The sequence below is a fragment of the Pholcus phalangioides genome, unplaced genomic scaffold (assembly GCF_987345545.1).
Source record: "Pholcus phalangioides strain wild (caught in Gottingen) unplaced genomic scaffold, Ppha-v1.0 ptg000003l_1, whole genome shotgun sequence".
Taxonomy (NCBI): Eukaryota; Metazoa; Arthropoda; class Arachnida; order Araneae; family Pholcidae; genus Pholcus; species Pholcus phalangioides.
In genome coordinates, this window is record NW_028301596.1 from 20,871,526 (window position 1) to 20,887,921 (window position 16,396).

Here is a 16,396-nt window from a genome sequence, read left to right on the forward strand (position 1 = left end):
TGCTCTTCTCTCTCACAATGCTTCCCTTTTGCAATGAATCAAATCTCTCAATATATGCGAAGGATTTTAATTGAAGGAGTAAGTTTTTAATCTGTTAGAATTGTTAGTGAAAAGGATATGTGAAACCAAAAATGAAAGAGACAATTTTTTCCCAATTTTATGAACTTGAAAAGATTCAGTTATTTGTTTGAATGTCTTATAGGACAAACTTGATAAGTAATTTTATATTTATTAATGCATCAAAAATTTATTTGTCTTTGTGCTTCGCTTAAAATATACATTTTACACATATTACACATGCAATTGATAATTTTATAAAATTGTTTTAACCTCTTCACACATGAGCCAAAACTATTTTTTTGAATTTTTGATTGATTTGTGTGTCAAAATGCCCTTTAATAAGAAAAACATTTTTTTTTAATTAATTAATTTGGATTGATATCTTTACTAGGACCATTTGAGTTGGGCACACATATGTGTACCTTAGATCTTAACTTGAAAAAATAATCATTAGAAACCATTTAAAACTGTTGGAAATGAGGTACTCCGGAGCAAAAAGATTAAGTAGATACGAGAGATTCTGAAAAATTTGTGTTATAAAAACTACAAGAATAATGTTAAGATTCAGATACCTAAAAAACTTTTTTTATTGGTTCCTCATGATTGAGAGCATTTTTTTAATGTGCACATACATGTATATTATTTTCCAAATGAGATCCCTTCAAAAGATGATGTTGTAGCATTGGCAAAAAACCCATGGCGACCAACTTTCGGCCTCGGCAAATCACAAGCACAACATGGCAATGGAGGGGTGAAAAAATAGCTATGAACCAATGCCTAGAAATAAATAAATTTATCACAAAGTAGAAATGCAACGCTAAAGCTTCAAAAAAACCAATTATTTATTAAGTAAAAACCATTGAAACAATATAGGGTTTATACTCAAATTTGAGCAGAAATTAATTTAAATTAATACAAAACAAGAACTAATATAATGAAAGGACTAATATAAAAGACAAGTTTGAAAATATAAAATATTTTCTGAAAAATCTCATCACCATATTTAATTTTAAAAAAATCAACGCACAGGATTTTCTTGCACCTGATACACATCCATAGCTGATTACTTTGTCAATAACAAAAATCAATTTTAAACTCCAGTTCAATGTGCTCTGGACACACACACACACACACAGGGGTGGCTTGAGAAAAAATCTGTAGCCTGTGCAGGACCTATTTTTGATGCCCTGACCATGTTCTTTTTCACTCTTTCTAATCAAATTTGGTGCTGCCTCCTGGAGTAGTACCATGTGCGGCCACACGACCCAAGAGTCAGCCCTAGGTCTGGGCATGCATATTTTTTTATACTTCAATTATTTGTCGTTTTAGCCTCATAATCTGGATTTGAAAAAAAAAAATAGATATTGTGTGACAAAATTAATAAAATCGTCAAACTTTATAAATTGCAGCAAGGTATTTTTGTTTTTCAAATGATTACATGCCCATATACGAGCACCTCTTCTTTCTTACTTCTTTAGCTCGAATTCTTGCTCTTGAAGAATATACCAAAAACCTGCTCAATAAATCTGTTGCTTCCCTGTTGCAATAAGGAACGATTTTCTCCCATGGCGTTCTATCATACTCTGGAAATGATATTTTGTTGTAATCCGGTAGATTTTCTAGACCCTAAAATTTAAAATATGAGGTTTTTCAAACACTTTTACTAGGTAAATTTTACAAAAAAAATCTGAATCATGAACACTAAGAAAAAAGATGAATTTTCTAATATTATTAACCTGATGAAATAGAATGAAAAACTGAAGGTAACATGTTTTTAATTTTGAGAAAAATATGTCATGAGTGGCTCATGGCTCAGCTTAACCCTTTATTACTACATTATGAAAAGTAAAACAAGAAGGTAACAAAGGTAAAAATATTATACAGGACAAAAACCACACAAAACTAAACAAGACAAGAAGACAATTAGAAAAACAAACATTATTTGACCCAAAGGGATGATTCCTTCATGAGTAATAAAGAATAACTTTAAGATTCATGGCAACATCCAAGTATACTATACAGAAATAAACAGTAACAATAAATAATACAAATACAACGCCACAACAGGCAAATTGCCCAACGAGGTGGCTGACTTAAGAACATCATGGATCCCCCGAGCCATTTTTGGAGACCCTCCCTACTACTGCTACACCACACATGCACCCCCCCCCCCTGCGGAACCCCCAACGAATCGGTACATGCGGGAACGTGCGTGTATGTGTAGTGCAACCTGATGTAAAGTTTGTTTCTGTATAATGCTTGTTATGTGTAGTGCTGTCATCTGCCCCCAGTTTTTCTAACTATGAGTGAAGTGTTATGGTTGAATGATTTACCGTTGTAGGACTGTTGCTCTCTGTGGCGAGACTTTTTAACGGGGAGATCGGCTCGCATTTGCGCCTTGAAGTTGGGAACCACAGAAAACCAACTTCAGCCGACCACCACTGTGGGGTTTGAACCCGGATCCTCGCATCACGAGTCCGGCACTATAACCACTCGACCACCACAGCGGCATGTGGTGGTTAATTAATTTAATAATTTTTTTGAGAAAAAAAAACTACACTAATATGTTTCTCCTCCCATTGTCTTTATATCATGATGTTAAATCAACACTTTCAAGAAAAAGATTAGTAAACAGAAAATCAGAGTTCAATAAATAATATTCTACAATGTTACACGTAAGTCAGCAAAACAGTTCCCCCTACTCCTACAGAACTCCCTACAGGTTATCTATGAAACATGATAATAACCAATGATATTAAGTGAAAAGAAATAAATTCTATATGAAATCTCTGTTGTTTCCTCCATCTCACCATTATTCTTTCCTTAAATTATAGTGCTATCAATTATCAAATAAAATGAACTGTTCAATATCTATTTCAAATGTACAATTTTTTATAGCTTTTTTAAATACATGAATGAAAGCTGATACAATTAATATTATAAAATTCAGTGCCTTGGGGAAAGACAACATAAAGATTTTTTGAAATTCAGGATGGTTTGATAAAATAATAGTTGGATATTTTTTACTTGCAGCAATGTTTTACTTTATTTTCTCCTGAATTTGAAATGCACAGTTTTTTTTACATTTACTATTTAATTTCTGAAAATTTCAGTTCATTCGCCAACCATAAGCTTTAATAAAAAAGAATGCTATAAAATAACTAAAAAATATTACTTCTACCACAGTAAAATTATCTAAACTAAAATTTTAATTTATTTTAAATCATATCTTTCAGAATCAACTCACAGGCCACTCACTCTCAGTGGGTGTTCCAAGCGCTTGTAAAACAATGCACAGCTGTTCTATATCATTTTCTCCCTTGAAAATGAAATGAAAATATAGACAGTTCAATACATGCAACATATAACAAAAAAAAAATTCATACGTAAATAAGTATGATAATACATTGAGTATGTAGAGGGCAGACAAAGAAAAAGTATGATGTACATTTTTACTGATACTAAAAGAGCAAAATAATTTTACCTAAGTTCTAATGTGAATAAAATTCTTAATAATAGTTCTAGCAAAGGGGTGCAAAACATCCAAATGTGTATTATAAGGAGACACTGCGGAGGGGGGGGGGGCTATTATATATATTCATTATGAAAAAACCCATATATCACCTTAAAAAGTGGATACTTGCTCAGCATCTCACCAAATATGCATCCCACTGACCTAAAAAAATTAATAGATTAAAACACTGACTTGATAAGTAATCTATGTATTACATTAGCCAAAAAACTGTCAATAATTTTGATATCATTAGTTTGCCATGGTGTTTTGCTTCAGTGAGATGGATTCACATGCTTGGTTTGGTCATTTTTATTTTCATTTCATTCAGTCATCAAAATAAAGTTTAATTTTTACTTTTATTTGTCGTTTTCACAAAAATTGCAGGAGTGATATACACACACAATACATAGAAATGAATAATATCCATCAATGAAACAAAGATAGCTTAATAAAACACTTTTTTTTTTTGTAAAATACAGCCATCTGACGAATAATTTTTATTTGAGACAAAAACATATATGTTAGTCGTGAGAATTTCAACCCTTTGAGTGGTTTTTAAAATTTCCCTGATCTATATTTTTACTGTCACAGTGGAAATCACTAAGTCAAGTGTGCAAAATGTCATAGATCCATAAAGTGTTCCCTCCCCGCAACACAGAGAGCAATAACAAAAAAAAGAGGAATATTCCATCTTTTTTCCATTATTTATACTGTAGGCATATCCCTATACTCCCCCGAAACGAAGGAAAAAAAACATAATCTCTCTCCTCCTGTTATCAAATTTTAAACAAAAGCTGACTCCGCCCACTGGCAGTTGATCTGACAAAATGATGGGGAGGTGGAAAACGTGTTTGTGAACAAAGCCATCTGAAAAGAGCTAGTTGGGCTCAGCACTGCCAAAATAAAAGGGTTTTAAGGATGTGAGATATGATATAATTACCAAAATGCAAGGCATCTTGTCATTGCTGTTGTAAGGATTAATCAATTTAGAAGAAATCTTTTTTTTATTAAATTCATTCAAAGTACTATTTTTTTAATCATACAATCAGATTTTCAAGCACCAAACTTGAAGAAAAAAAATGATTGAAGAAAAAAAAAATTCTACTTAATCTTCTATTAATAGCAACTCACCACAGGTCCACACCTTCATTATAAGAATGGGAGCCATACAAAAGTTCTGGGGCTCTGTACCACCTAAAATTGAAATGAGCAAATTTATTAAACATTAATGCTTATTACTAGGGCTAGGACTTTTTATGCTCTAAAAACTTCTAAAATATGCTCTATAAAAAATGCATTTATGCTCTTAAAAAACTGCAAATATGCCTTATAAAACGAAAAATATGTCCTAAAAAATTTTCCATTCCTATTTCAAATAACATTAGTTTCAGCAAAATATGATAACGAGAAGTGTTGATGCAGTCTAGAAAGAAGAAGTTGAAAACAAGAAAATATGGCAATTCGAGTAACACGTCCATATTGAGAAATACATGAGAAAAACTATTATGCCTGAAAAAGCTGATGTGTGTATATTTTATTTACAAATGATGAATACTATGCACAAGTTTTCCACCTTTTTTTTAATTAACAAATATTAACTACAATTGATGTATCAAATCTTCCTTTACATATAGGTTTTTTTGTAAACTATAGCCTAAATATATTTTCACTTGTTTCACAGACATTCTAAAATCAGTATTTCCTGCTATAAACTGCTGATATCATTCTGGAACACCGCTTGTTTTTTCTTTGTGAGAACTGACAAGAGTATTTTTTAATTTTATTATTTCAAGACATAACAGCAATGTAGAGGTCATGATCAGTTAGTTGAGAAAGTTGGATTTTTTTTAAATATTAGAAAATGCATAGTGATATTATTACAATATTTGAGCAAAATACCCACCAAATTCAAATTAGTTAATACTAGAAGAATATAAAAACATCTTCACATTTAAAGATTCATTTCACAAACATAGATGGTGTGTATTATATGTAACAAATTTACTACTTCAGCAAGATTTCAAGAAAATCAATCACATACAAAAAGAGTTACCTCGTAGCAACTTCATGACTGTAATCTGGATTACCCTTCTCTAAGAGACTAGCTTGTCCAAAATCAGCAATCTTCAGAAGTCCTGTGTAGCTTATGAGAAGATTCGCTGGCTTCAAATCCTTAAATTGATTGGCAATATCCCTTAATTGCATGCAAGATTACACAGTTCAAGAAAAAAAAACCATACACATATTGCATTTTGAGCATTGCACACATTTTTTTATATTGACTGTATGTTGTATATTGACAGGTTTATGAATATTGACAGATTTATGTGTATTGCACACATAAATTATATTGCCAATAGATTACAATTCATGAACCCTTTGAGCTCTTCATTAAATAAGAATCTTCTACTACTAATATTATTCTTTAAATAAGAAATCTCGATGAGTATTATTAAGAGTTAGGACCATGAAAATAAGTTGTACTAAACAGGAAAATGTTCCAAGTAGAAACATTATAAATGGAATCCACTGTATATCTCTTACCCACACATAAAATACATGACATGTTATAAAGTACAATATACAGCATATACCCTGAGCTGAAGTGAGGGGGAAAAAAGCAAAAATGAGATGAATCAATTGTTCTATAGACAGGGTTGATACATAGTATCATGCCAGTGTTCTGCCAAGTAGAAAGGATGAAATACTTTACTTAGGTTTAAATTCATTCATATAAGAAGTGTCAAAATAAAAATTTGTGAGAACATATTCTGTATGTTTTATTACATTTTTTTTATATTCTTTTGCTTATTATAGAGATTCTTTTGCTATTATATATTGTCCTGTATATTCTCCAAATATGCAAAACATATACTGTTAACTGGGAAAACAGTACTGGTTTTTGAAAAAAAGATGATGTTTGGTGCCCTGTAAAGTTCCTGAACCAACAAATAGAGGCCACTTATTTTATTTCTGAAATATGGCCTCTATTGGCTAGTTTAAAAACTAGACAAATATCTTTTTTTTTAAAAACCAGGTGTTGTCCTAATTGACAGTAAATATATTCATATTAGTAAACATCTATTTACCCTATGCATGATTCCCAGATCATGACAGTGTTGAATACCTTTGAGAATCATTACTAGATAGGCTTTCATTTGAGCTTCACTCAAAGGATTGTGACAGTCTCTCAACAATGCTGACAAATCAGAGGGCATATATTCAAACACCAACACCACCCCAGCATCATACGGGAAAACATCCAGCAACTTTACTACCTAATACAAGGAAGAAAAAAATTCTACAGAAGAAATTGCATACAGCATGGCCTCTTGGTTGTTTTTGGCCTATATAAAGTGAACAGACTTTTGTGAAATAAAATTCGATAAAATTCATAAAAGAAAAATGGTAATTTTTCATAAATTAGGAAATAATACAAAAAATTTCAAATTTCATTTTATTAACATGAGGCATGGTTGCAAAAAACAGTAAATATGAAGTAAATGATACTAGAAGATATTAAAGTAAATGACATTTCAATTATTATTATGCACCCTTATGCTATCCTTAATAGCAGAATATGAATTAATTTTGTAATTAAACAATAAAATACACTAAAACCTCATTAATTGTCACCCTAATAAGTCGTCACTCTTTTCCTTTTCTCATCTAGCTTTCGTAGATAACAATGTTATTAAACACTCGTTTACTGGTCGCTTATTTTGGACAACTCGGCACTGTGGAAAAGTTTGCGAGAGGAATAGATGAGATTACTATGGCTCCTTTTAATAAGAGGAAATTATGGCTCCTTTTAACCTTGATTGTTTTTGTTTTGATAGTATTGTCATGTGCTCAAAAGCAATCATAAAAACCTTATATTTCAAAATGGAATAGCTCATGACGAAAGTGAGGAGAATTGCTGACTAAAACAACAAAATTTCTTGAGAAAAATTTATTTTCAACAAGAGTTAGGGACTGTTGAACTGGACCTGAGTTCTGCAATGGGCAAGTGGGTATTTTGTAAGAGCTCTTACCAATTCAGGGAGCTTCAAATTTGAGCAAAATATATTTGTTGACACACCAGACATTTTTTCCCAAGTCGAGGAAGCCTTTAATGAAAACTTTGCCCATTCAAGTCACAATCAGGTCCTGTATTTGAGATTACTTTATGCTTGTACGATGAACTACTGCTGAAGAACTTAAAGTGCTAAAATTAAATGTGTTATAAAATTTATGTACTGAAAATAAAATTTATTAACATGTGTATTTAACCATAACAGACACAAGTTAATACTTTAATACTCATAAAAAGGGATAGATAATATTAGAGTTAAATGATTTTTACAGTATTGCACTTAAAACTGACAACATTTCGCTTAAGTCATCACAATTTCCCGAAAACTTGAATGATGACTTATCAAAGTTTTACTGTATACCAGTGTTTCCTCAAGTAAGCAATATTGCCCCCTGGTGGACAATGGAATGGTTCAGGGGGGGCGATAGAAGCTACAAGTATTACATAGGATCCTATGAGTTTGCTTTAGTTGGGGAGTGAGGAGAGAAAAAAATTTCTGAAGAAGGGGGAGATGGGAAACAAAAAAAACTATTCTGTATACTTTCATACTTTCAGGGCTGCAACTAGAAATGAGAAAATTTACTTTGCCATCCAGGGCCAGTATCCATTTTGGAACACCCTACCCTGAAATTTTTAACAGGAAAAGAGTCAACTCTGTACCCTTTTTGGCCGAGTGCAACCGATACACCTGCTCCCCCTTAACTCATTTTTCACTGCTCTTCAAATTTTTGAGCAAATCGCATAATTTTTATACATATGATGTTTGATTACTTAAATAGCATATTTGAGAAAGTTAAAAAAATTCAGTATTTTTTTTTAAAAATTAATGTAACTTTCCAATTAGTATAAATTAATCAGCAAATTTAATAAAAAATAATTAGTAATTATATGATTTTGGGAAATGATTTGTGCCTCATGGCAAAAAAATTTGGGAAGAGAAATATTTTTTTTCCACTTTTTTAAAAAATTATTTCTGTTGATGGTCATGAATCAGGATTTTGCGATGGATTGAATCAGGATTTTGCGATGGATTGAATCAGGATTTTGTCATTGGTCATGAAAATCAGGAGAAAATTTCTGAAAATTTTATTTTTAATTTTGGTTTAGTCATAAAAATTCTTTGTATAAGCAAATTTTAAAAAATACTATGACACACTCAATAAACTCATTAATTCCAAAAATATTCATTTCATACAAAAAATGTGCATGAAAATTACTTAAAAAAAAATTCAAACAAAGTATTTTGCAAATGCAAAATCAGTCAAAAATGGGTGAATTGCAACCCTGCAAACTTAAAAGACACAAAATGATAAATACACAGAAATTGAAATCTACCATATAATTTGCTCACATTTTCATGTTTGGTCTGTTGAAGAGTTTTTATTTCCCTGAAATAAAAAGCCAAACCAATATAAGCAAAAATAATTCAAATTGAGAATTGACTAATAGAACTAACAAATAGCAAATACTGCCCAATCTAAGAGACACATCAAAATCACAAGAAAAAAAATTATATATTACAGTGATATCTTGGCTTAGGTCAGTAATTTGTCAGATGATGCCAGTTTTGAGGTAAATTTTCCCAATAGTAATACCCCCACCTTCCTCAGGAAGAGAAAAGAGGTAAATTTAAAGATTTTCTTCATCCTTTTTTTATTTATTTATCTTTTTTTTTATGGAGGCTTTCTCTGGGATACATTTCTGTCTGAAAACTTGTGCATAGCTTTGGCACATGAATCAGGGTTTTAACATACTGTATTTGAAAGTTAATTACATTGATTCCATAGCAAACAGGGTGTTTCAAAAAACAATATGGGCTTATAAACAAACTAAAGAAGTGGTTGAACACATCAAAACAATCATTCTTTTGCCATGGGATGGATGGTTTGAAATGAAATGCCAAGGCACTAGACTTTTTCATATATTTTGTGGACATTTTTAGAATGTATCTCATTCTAAAAAAGTCCACAAAATATATGAAAAATGCAGCGTCCTCATACGTTTACAAAATAACTAAACTAGCTAGCAATATAAGAGTAAAAAAATGTTTCAAAGCATGGGTGACAAAAATTTATGGCGATAAAAAAAAATCCCTTGGGGGGGGGGGGGAAACAGCAAGCAAGCACCCATTTTTCTAATATAAGAATGACATTTTAGGCATATACTATTTCAAAAAATATAGGCCAAATATTTTGTGTATGTATTTCCCAGACAAACATCAATTGTCTCTGCGTTTTCTTCAATTTCAAAGTTTCGTTTTATCTTTTTGTAATCTCATATGAAAAACAGAACTTCTATGTTGGCAAATGGGGGGGGGGAGCCTTGCTGCAGGGGATGTTCCAGTGAGGATGTTCATATTATGTAACACATAACTCAATGAATACCAGTCGCATCATATAATTGTTCTTAAGTGAGTTCCATCATGTAATGGTGAAATGCAGTATTGTTGCAAAAATATAATTCACTGTGCGTTTCAAAATTTGATCAGTGACAAATACTAAAAATTTCAGAGAATAAAGTGTAAAAGTTCAAATCATGAACCCTACACAGTATTAGCTTTACTTGTTCAAGACCCAGGTCATTGAAGAACCTGGGTTTGAGAACTATGAGATATAATGTGAGTGAGAACAGATAAAACCACTTAATTTACCACAGTTTCAGCAAGACATTCACTGTTTGCATGAGCTTCATACCGTATTCCAGGCATATTTTCTGGTATGCAGGGAAATTTAAATAGAATATTCCCCCCCCCCCCCCTGAATGGCTCTGTGTGATCTGTATGATGGGCAGCAGCAACATCCTACTAGTAGCTCGCAAATGACATCAAGAACATCATCACATGTCGTCGTACATGTAGAGAAAAATACGTCCTCTCCTTTGTAAATACAATATATACAAAAAAACTGGCTGTATTAACAAAGAAGAGGACATCTTTCTCTAATCTTACTCTAGTGTTACAATCTGGTGGCCTTGATATCATTTATGAGCTATTGATAGAATGTTGCTGCTGTCCATCGCACAGAGCCATTCAGTATATATATATGTATATATGCTCCGGGGGCATAGGCAGAGATAGACTTGGAAGTCTGGGGGGGGGGGCATGCAGGGCTGTAACAAGGCACTGGGGCATTGCTCCAGAGCCCCAAGCCGAATAGGGGACCCTAAAATATTGACACTTATTTTGTCAATAATAATAACCCTTCCAGGAGGGGCCCCAAGCAAAACTCTGCCCTGGGGTCCCAAAAATATACACTACAGGCTTGGGAGCACGACGATGTCAATTCATATATACACATATATATAAAATCAGACGACTCCACCTTTGATGCTGCCCCCCCCCCCCAGTATCTCAACCCATGCCGGGAGGGAATATTCTATCTACTTTTATAGCAGAGGTAGAGCACTCATCCGGTACACCAGAGATCAGGGTTAGAGTTCCCGTGAGGGCAGAAATGAATTTTCTCTTCCTAAACCTTAATATATCTTTACACAATCAGTTTTCCTTATATATTGAGCATGTTTCAAAACAAGAACTTCTAAAGGAATTATTCAAAATAGAAAGACTACTCTATCTAATATTTTCTGTAATTTACCTAAGAGCCATGAGAGGGATTCCATCTTCAACATTAGAAAGCGGCACTTTTTTGAGGGCTGTAACTTTGGAATTCAATTTGGATCTAGCTTTCAGCACAATACCATGTGCACCTTCTCCGACATGCCCAATGATTTCGTACTGATCCATCAATCATGTATCATACATCTGCTCAGCCGGTAAATGATCTGATTCAATCCACATGTAACAATTTTAAGATGGATCATACACTTGAAAATCTATTAGTAATATGGTGTGTTAGTTATGTTGCCAAGATAAATAAATCATTATAATGAACATAAACATTGATGTGCATGTATATATATGCAGAGGCGTACACATGGAGGTGCTGAAAAATCCAATCCCCCCAACTCGACCAAAAATTAGAAAAAATGTAATTATTTCTGTGAAAAAATTGAAATATATAAAGAAAATACTCTTTATATATGCTATATTAACCTATTTCTGTTAATTTAAATGCTTTTGAACACATTCTCAGTAACTCAAAATTTCTCTGAAAGAAAATTTTTGTGCCCCATGCCTTTTGAATTAGTTTAAAATTGAACTATGAATCTGTTCAATTTTTCATACACATCACTGTCTATTATGCTATTCACAACTTGAAAAATATTTTCAAAAGCATTCAACATTTTTCTTTATTTTTATACTTAAGAGATTAATGTGCTAACTCCATATTATATGTGGGACTCCCTGCAATAGCCATATTTTTCTGCTGTCATGTTCTCGCCATCGTGCTAGTTTGCCCTGGCAACTATAAAATTAACATCTAAAATTTTCTGTACATGGTTGTGAAATTGGTGTCTATGAATGGCAAAAAAATGTTTCAGATTTAATGACGATGCGTCTTTCAATATAAGGAAAGAATTTAGAGTCCCAGAAAAGTCAAAAAACATTATTTAGGACCGTTTTCCTTGAGATTAAAATCATTCTTGGCTTTTAAAAAATTTAGCTGGCAACTAAAAAATTTTTGATTTGTCACAAGCCCTGACTTTGTTCACATGTTTTAATAAGTCATTGAAATTTTCCAGATGCACCTCTATGCTCGAGTCTTCTTGATAACATCTATAAAATAACATCTATATATATAATATATAAAATTCGAGCTTTTTTTTGTCCTGTTGGAAAATTTTGTGAATTCCCTGAATGATTTTTATTTTCCTCTATAGCTGTGTATGTGCTTCATGTCATCCTCTATATTTTTGATAGATTTTTCTTCAGTAGACATTGCTCTACTGCGCTTTATGTTTATGTGGACTGACTAATATTTTACTACAATAACTTTACTCAGAGGCAGATTAAGGTCGGTTGAGGCCCCAGGCACAGAAGAAAATAATGGGCTTCTAATAAATCAGAAAAAAGTGTAAAATTCAGGGTTTACAGGGGGTCCCTTTAGAAGTCAGAGCCCAGGAAACTCGTCATTAAATCTGCCTCTGACTTTGCTATTACTGATGCTTACTATATTGCACTTTCCCAACTACATCCACATCCATACGTATATCTCTAGATCAGTCTTTTCTGTCTCATCATCCTGTTCTTCAGAAAAAATTGCTCCCATCGCCCAATTTCCTGAATCAACCTATGGGATCATATCTTGTGGGTCTAAAGATTATATCACCTCGCCTCCAAAAGGGCAATATTACCACTTTAGGAAACACTGCTTATGACAGCTTCTTCGACACTGATGCCACAGTGGTGGTCAACTGAAGTTCTTTTTCTGTGGTTCCAACTTCAAGATGTGTATGCAAGCCAATCTTCCTTTTAAAAAGTCTCAGCTCTGTATTCTTCTTTTCTCTTTTGGTGCTTTCCGCCATGCGTCGATATGAGATACCCTTTGGTAGTAGAAATATGAGAGAAGGGAGAAAGGGGGATAGTTAACACAGGTTATTAGGTTTGTTTTGGCTGTACTGAAAACGCACCCCAGATACTGCCATCTTTTTTACATATATTGTATTTTTTACATTAGAATATATTTGAATACAAAATATATACAGGGTGGGCAAAAAGTCCGTAGAAACTTTAAACATTCATACAAGCCAGAAACATAACAGAAATAAAAAACGGTTTGCAGAGTTAGCATCGCTAGGTCATGGGAATTTTTTTAATACAGGAAAAAATAATTCAAAACAACAGCTGATAGGTGGCACTGATGTACACAAGTCAAAGAAAACATACACAAATAATGAACAGAATGCCCCCAAATCATTTATTATAGCGGTATGTGTTCCACATGACCACCACCACAGGGAATAATACATTGTGGGAGAATCACAAATCCAGCAAATGGCAGAGTGCAGTGGGTCCACATACACGGTTTAGAACAGTGAACTGGTTGTGGATTAGAAGCAAAAGTTCTTATAACCATCTCATTTGCATATTTCCACCTAAGTTGCTCGTACTAGTGCCACCTATCGGCTGTTTTTTGTGATTTTTTTTCTCTTAAAAAAATTCCAGTGACCTGGCGATGCTAACCCGGCAAACTGCTTTTTATTTCGGTTATTTTTCCGATTTTTATTCATTTTTAAAGTTTCCCAACTTTTCGCCCACCCTATATTTTATAACATTATTATTGGATTCTATACACCTTTTAAATTAGAGTATAATATTGAAAGAAGAGTATGAATTTTCACAATTTGCAAAAAAAACCATTGGCGATGGGAACTGCTGCACATAAATGATGATTTTTAACGTTGGTAAAATATCAATTAAGCTCACTGCGCAAACTATTTGAGTTAATGTTGCATTGATAGAGCATTGTTATTTTTGCACTACATAGATATACAGATAATGTAAAAAATGTGATAAACAAAAATAAAAGTTTTCAAATCAAAACACTTAATAGAAAAGTAATTTCAATGCAGTGCAATACTTTACTAATTGTAAATACATATACTTGAATGCATATCATCACCGATAGATGGCACTATAATTTTGGGAATTTGCATTCCTCCAAAAATATCAGACCACGAGCCGCCACTGCCTACAATGGTAGAAATATCCAACCATTAAACTTCCCTCATAATTTGAAGTACAGATCGCAGCACTGAAAAATTAGATACAATACTAGATACACATTCAAACTGTTAAGTACGCACTTTGTTCCAGATTTGGCCATGGAGGGGGGCTGAAAGAGATCTTGGAAATGATACGAGTCCAGTAGCACAGTTCTGGGATTGATACATTTAACTTCTTCGACTAAAGACTAAACTAGATTCTGATTAGTTTATTTTGCCATAAACCTCCTGCTGATAAGTTTTGAAGTTAGTTCGCTTTGCCGTGAGCTGTACCCCCTTTTTATGAAGAAAGGCAATAGCCAATATTCTGTGATTATTACAAAGAAAAAGTAGCGATAGTACGCTTTCAAATAACCAAAAACAAAAAATATACGAGAACACATATATTCTATAAGATCTCACCTCTGAAATGAACGGTGACACTTTTGAGGAAAACATGTTATTTTTATAAGCGGAATTCCCAAAGCAGAATGTTTTGCGATGTTCTGCAGCGAGCCCTCAGCTGACTGACAATGTTCTGTGGTAAAAATTTGCATATACATAATAGCATTTTTCTACACTTTTCTTAAAATTCTTCCAAATTGTTCTGCAACAGCACTGCTTGTTCTGCGACGTATATTGCACATTTCGGCATGTTCTGCTTTGGGGAGCGGAATACTAATTCTTATATCTAATGATCTTCTTGTGTTAAAACAGCATACTTCTTTTGATTTGATTCTCATAAGCAGTGGCTATCCTGTATGAATGTACATTATATACTGATCTCTGTGTACCAATACTGTCTACAACAATAAAAACCTGCCTATAACAATATTTTCTTTAGTCCTGTCGGAATTCTAATTCCTATTCCATAGGAAATAGCCCAAATGCTAAAACTATCTACAACGATAACCCGTTTTTAAGAATATTTTTCCTAGGTCCCTACAATATTATTATGGACCGGTTTCACGGTATAAAGAACGGCCGCTGAGCAGTCGTGTGGGTATCGTGCTGAATTCTTGTTCTGAGGATCCAGGTTTGAAACCAGTTGACGGCACAGTGGTGGTCGGCTAAAGTTGGTTTACTGTGGTGTTCCAGTTTCAAGGCACAAATGTGAGCCGGTCTCCCATTTGAAAAAGTCTCTCTGCAAAGAGCAGGCAGACCCACAAAAAAGACTGACATAACATGAAAATACAAGCATTTTTACCTTCAGAAAATGAAAGACGGATGGTAGCGTGAACATGAAACAAGCGTAACTTAACAACATAAATAGGCCTATGTTAGGGCTATACATACACTCAGAACATACATATTCGAATCGAGTTTGGGCCGTGATGCATAGCTCAAGAATCTCTGGCTGCAATTGGATTTGAACGACTCATCCCGGGAAAACCCTTTGAATCAATTCGGATCGTGACATAGCTTATGAATCTCCGGCTCTAAGTGGAACTGTAAGACCCATCTCGGAAGCCCCTGCAAATCAAGTTTGGGTTGTGATGCATAGCTCAAAAATACCTGGCTGTAAGTGGATTTGAACGACCTTTGTTGGAAGCCCCCAGTGAATCAAAGCTCAAGAATCCTTGGCTGTAAATGGATTTGAACGACCCATCTTCGAAGTCCCTGCGACCCAAACTTGAAGTAGAGGTATGTGTACGAAGTGCAGTACGGTTAAGTAGTAGTAGTAGTAGTAGTATAAAAAACATTTCAAAGCAAATATAGAAAACTAGTTTCTAAACTTTCAAAGAATAGAATGTAAAATCTCTGAAATATATCAATATACATATCTGCAAGAAATTCACACTACTGCTATTTTTTTGGAGAATATGTTTGAAATGGTTTAATACTTCATCATCAAAACTTAGAATTATTTCAATAATCTTTAAATAAAAATTATGGGTAGTTTCGTTACCATCTAGCAGTTACCTGATAAAGAAATTCTTATAGGTATTTAAATTTTAATTAATTGTCTCTGAGAAATACATCAATTTACACTTTTAAATATATTACTCAAAAAATACACAATTATTTAATTTAAACCACGAAACGAGAGATAAATCGCGCTAAATTTCGGCTATATCTGTTTTGCTATTCCCTATCCCGCCAAATTTGTAAACAAACAATGGCAAATCGTTGCCAGATGTCAA

The 16,396-nt window shown here is 33.2% G+C and overlaps 1 protein-coding gene across 15 annotated transcripts; it reads right to left on the reverse strand.

Annotated features, from left to right (window-relative positions):
• Nucleotides 1-629: 629 nt before the first annotated feature.
• On the reverse strand, nt 630-16,376 carry LOC149088254 (cyclin-dependent kinase 20). 15 transcript variants are annotated; one of them, XM_089246046.1, is made up of 11 exons: nt 16,176-16,373; nt 14,676-15,009; nt 11,243-11,480; nt 9,001-9,037; nt 6,664-6,852; nt 5,628-5,746; nt 4,706-4,768; nt 3,685-3,736; nt 3,308-3,379; nt 1,531-1,686; nt 630-837 (listed from the first exon to the last, which is right to left on the reverse strand). In XM_089246046.1, exons 3-11 carry the CDS (start codon nt 11,389-11,391, stop codon nt 700-702), a joined length of 975 nt encoding a protein of 324 aa, XP_089102172.1. In that variant the 5' UTR covers nt 11,392-11,480; nt 14,676-15,009; nt 16,176-16,373; the 3' UTR covers nt 630-699. The 15 variants fall into 15 exon arrangements, 14 of the variants coding, with proteins under 14 accessions (XP_089102172.1, XP_089102169.1, XP_089102161.1 ...); XM_089246043.1 differs by lacking the exon at nt 14,676-15,009 and adding an exon at nt 14,153-14,239 and having other exon boundaries at nt 16,176-16,365; XM_089246035.1 differs by lacking the exon at nt 14,676-15,009 and having other exon boundaries at nt 16,176-16,376.
• Nucleotides 16,377-16,396: the final 20 nt, after the last annotated feature.

Excerpts from the sequence above, each read along its gene's own strand:
- LOC149088254 (XM_089246035.1), bottom strand. The coding sequence starts at position 11,391 with ATGGATCAGTACGAAATCATTGGGCATGTCGGAGAAGGTGCACATGGT. Across the intron at positions 6,853-9,000 it reads AACAGACCAAACATGAAAAT|GTAGTAAAGTTGCTGGATGT; the intron begins GTGAGCAAATTA and ends TCCTTGTATTAG. Across the intron at positions 838-1,530 it reads CAAGAATTCGAGCTAAAGAA|GCATTGGTTCATAGCTATTT; the intron begins GTAAGAAAGAAG and ends ATTTATTTCTAG.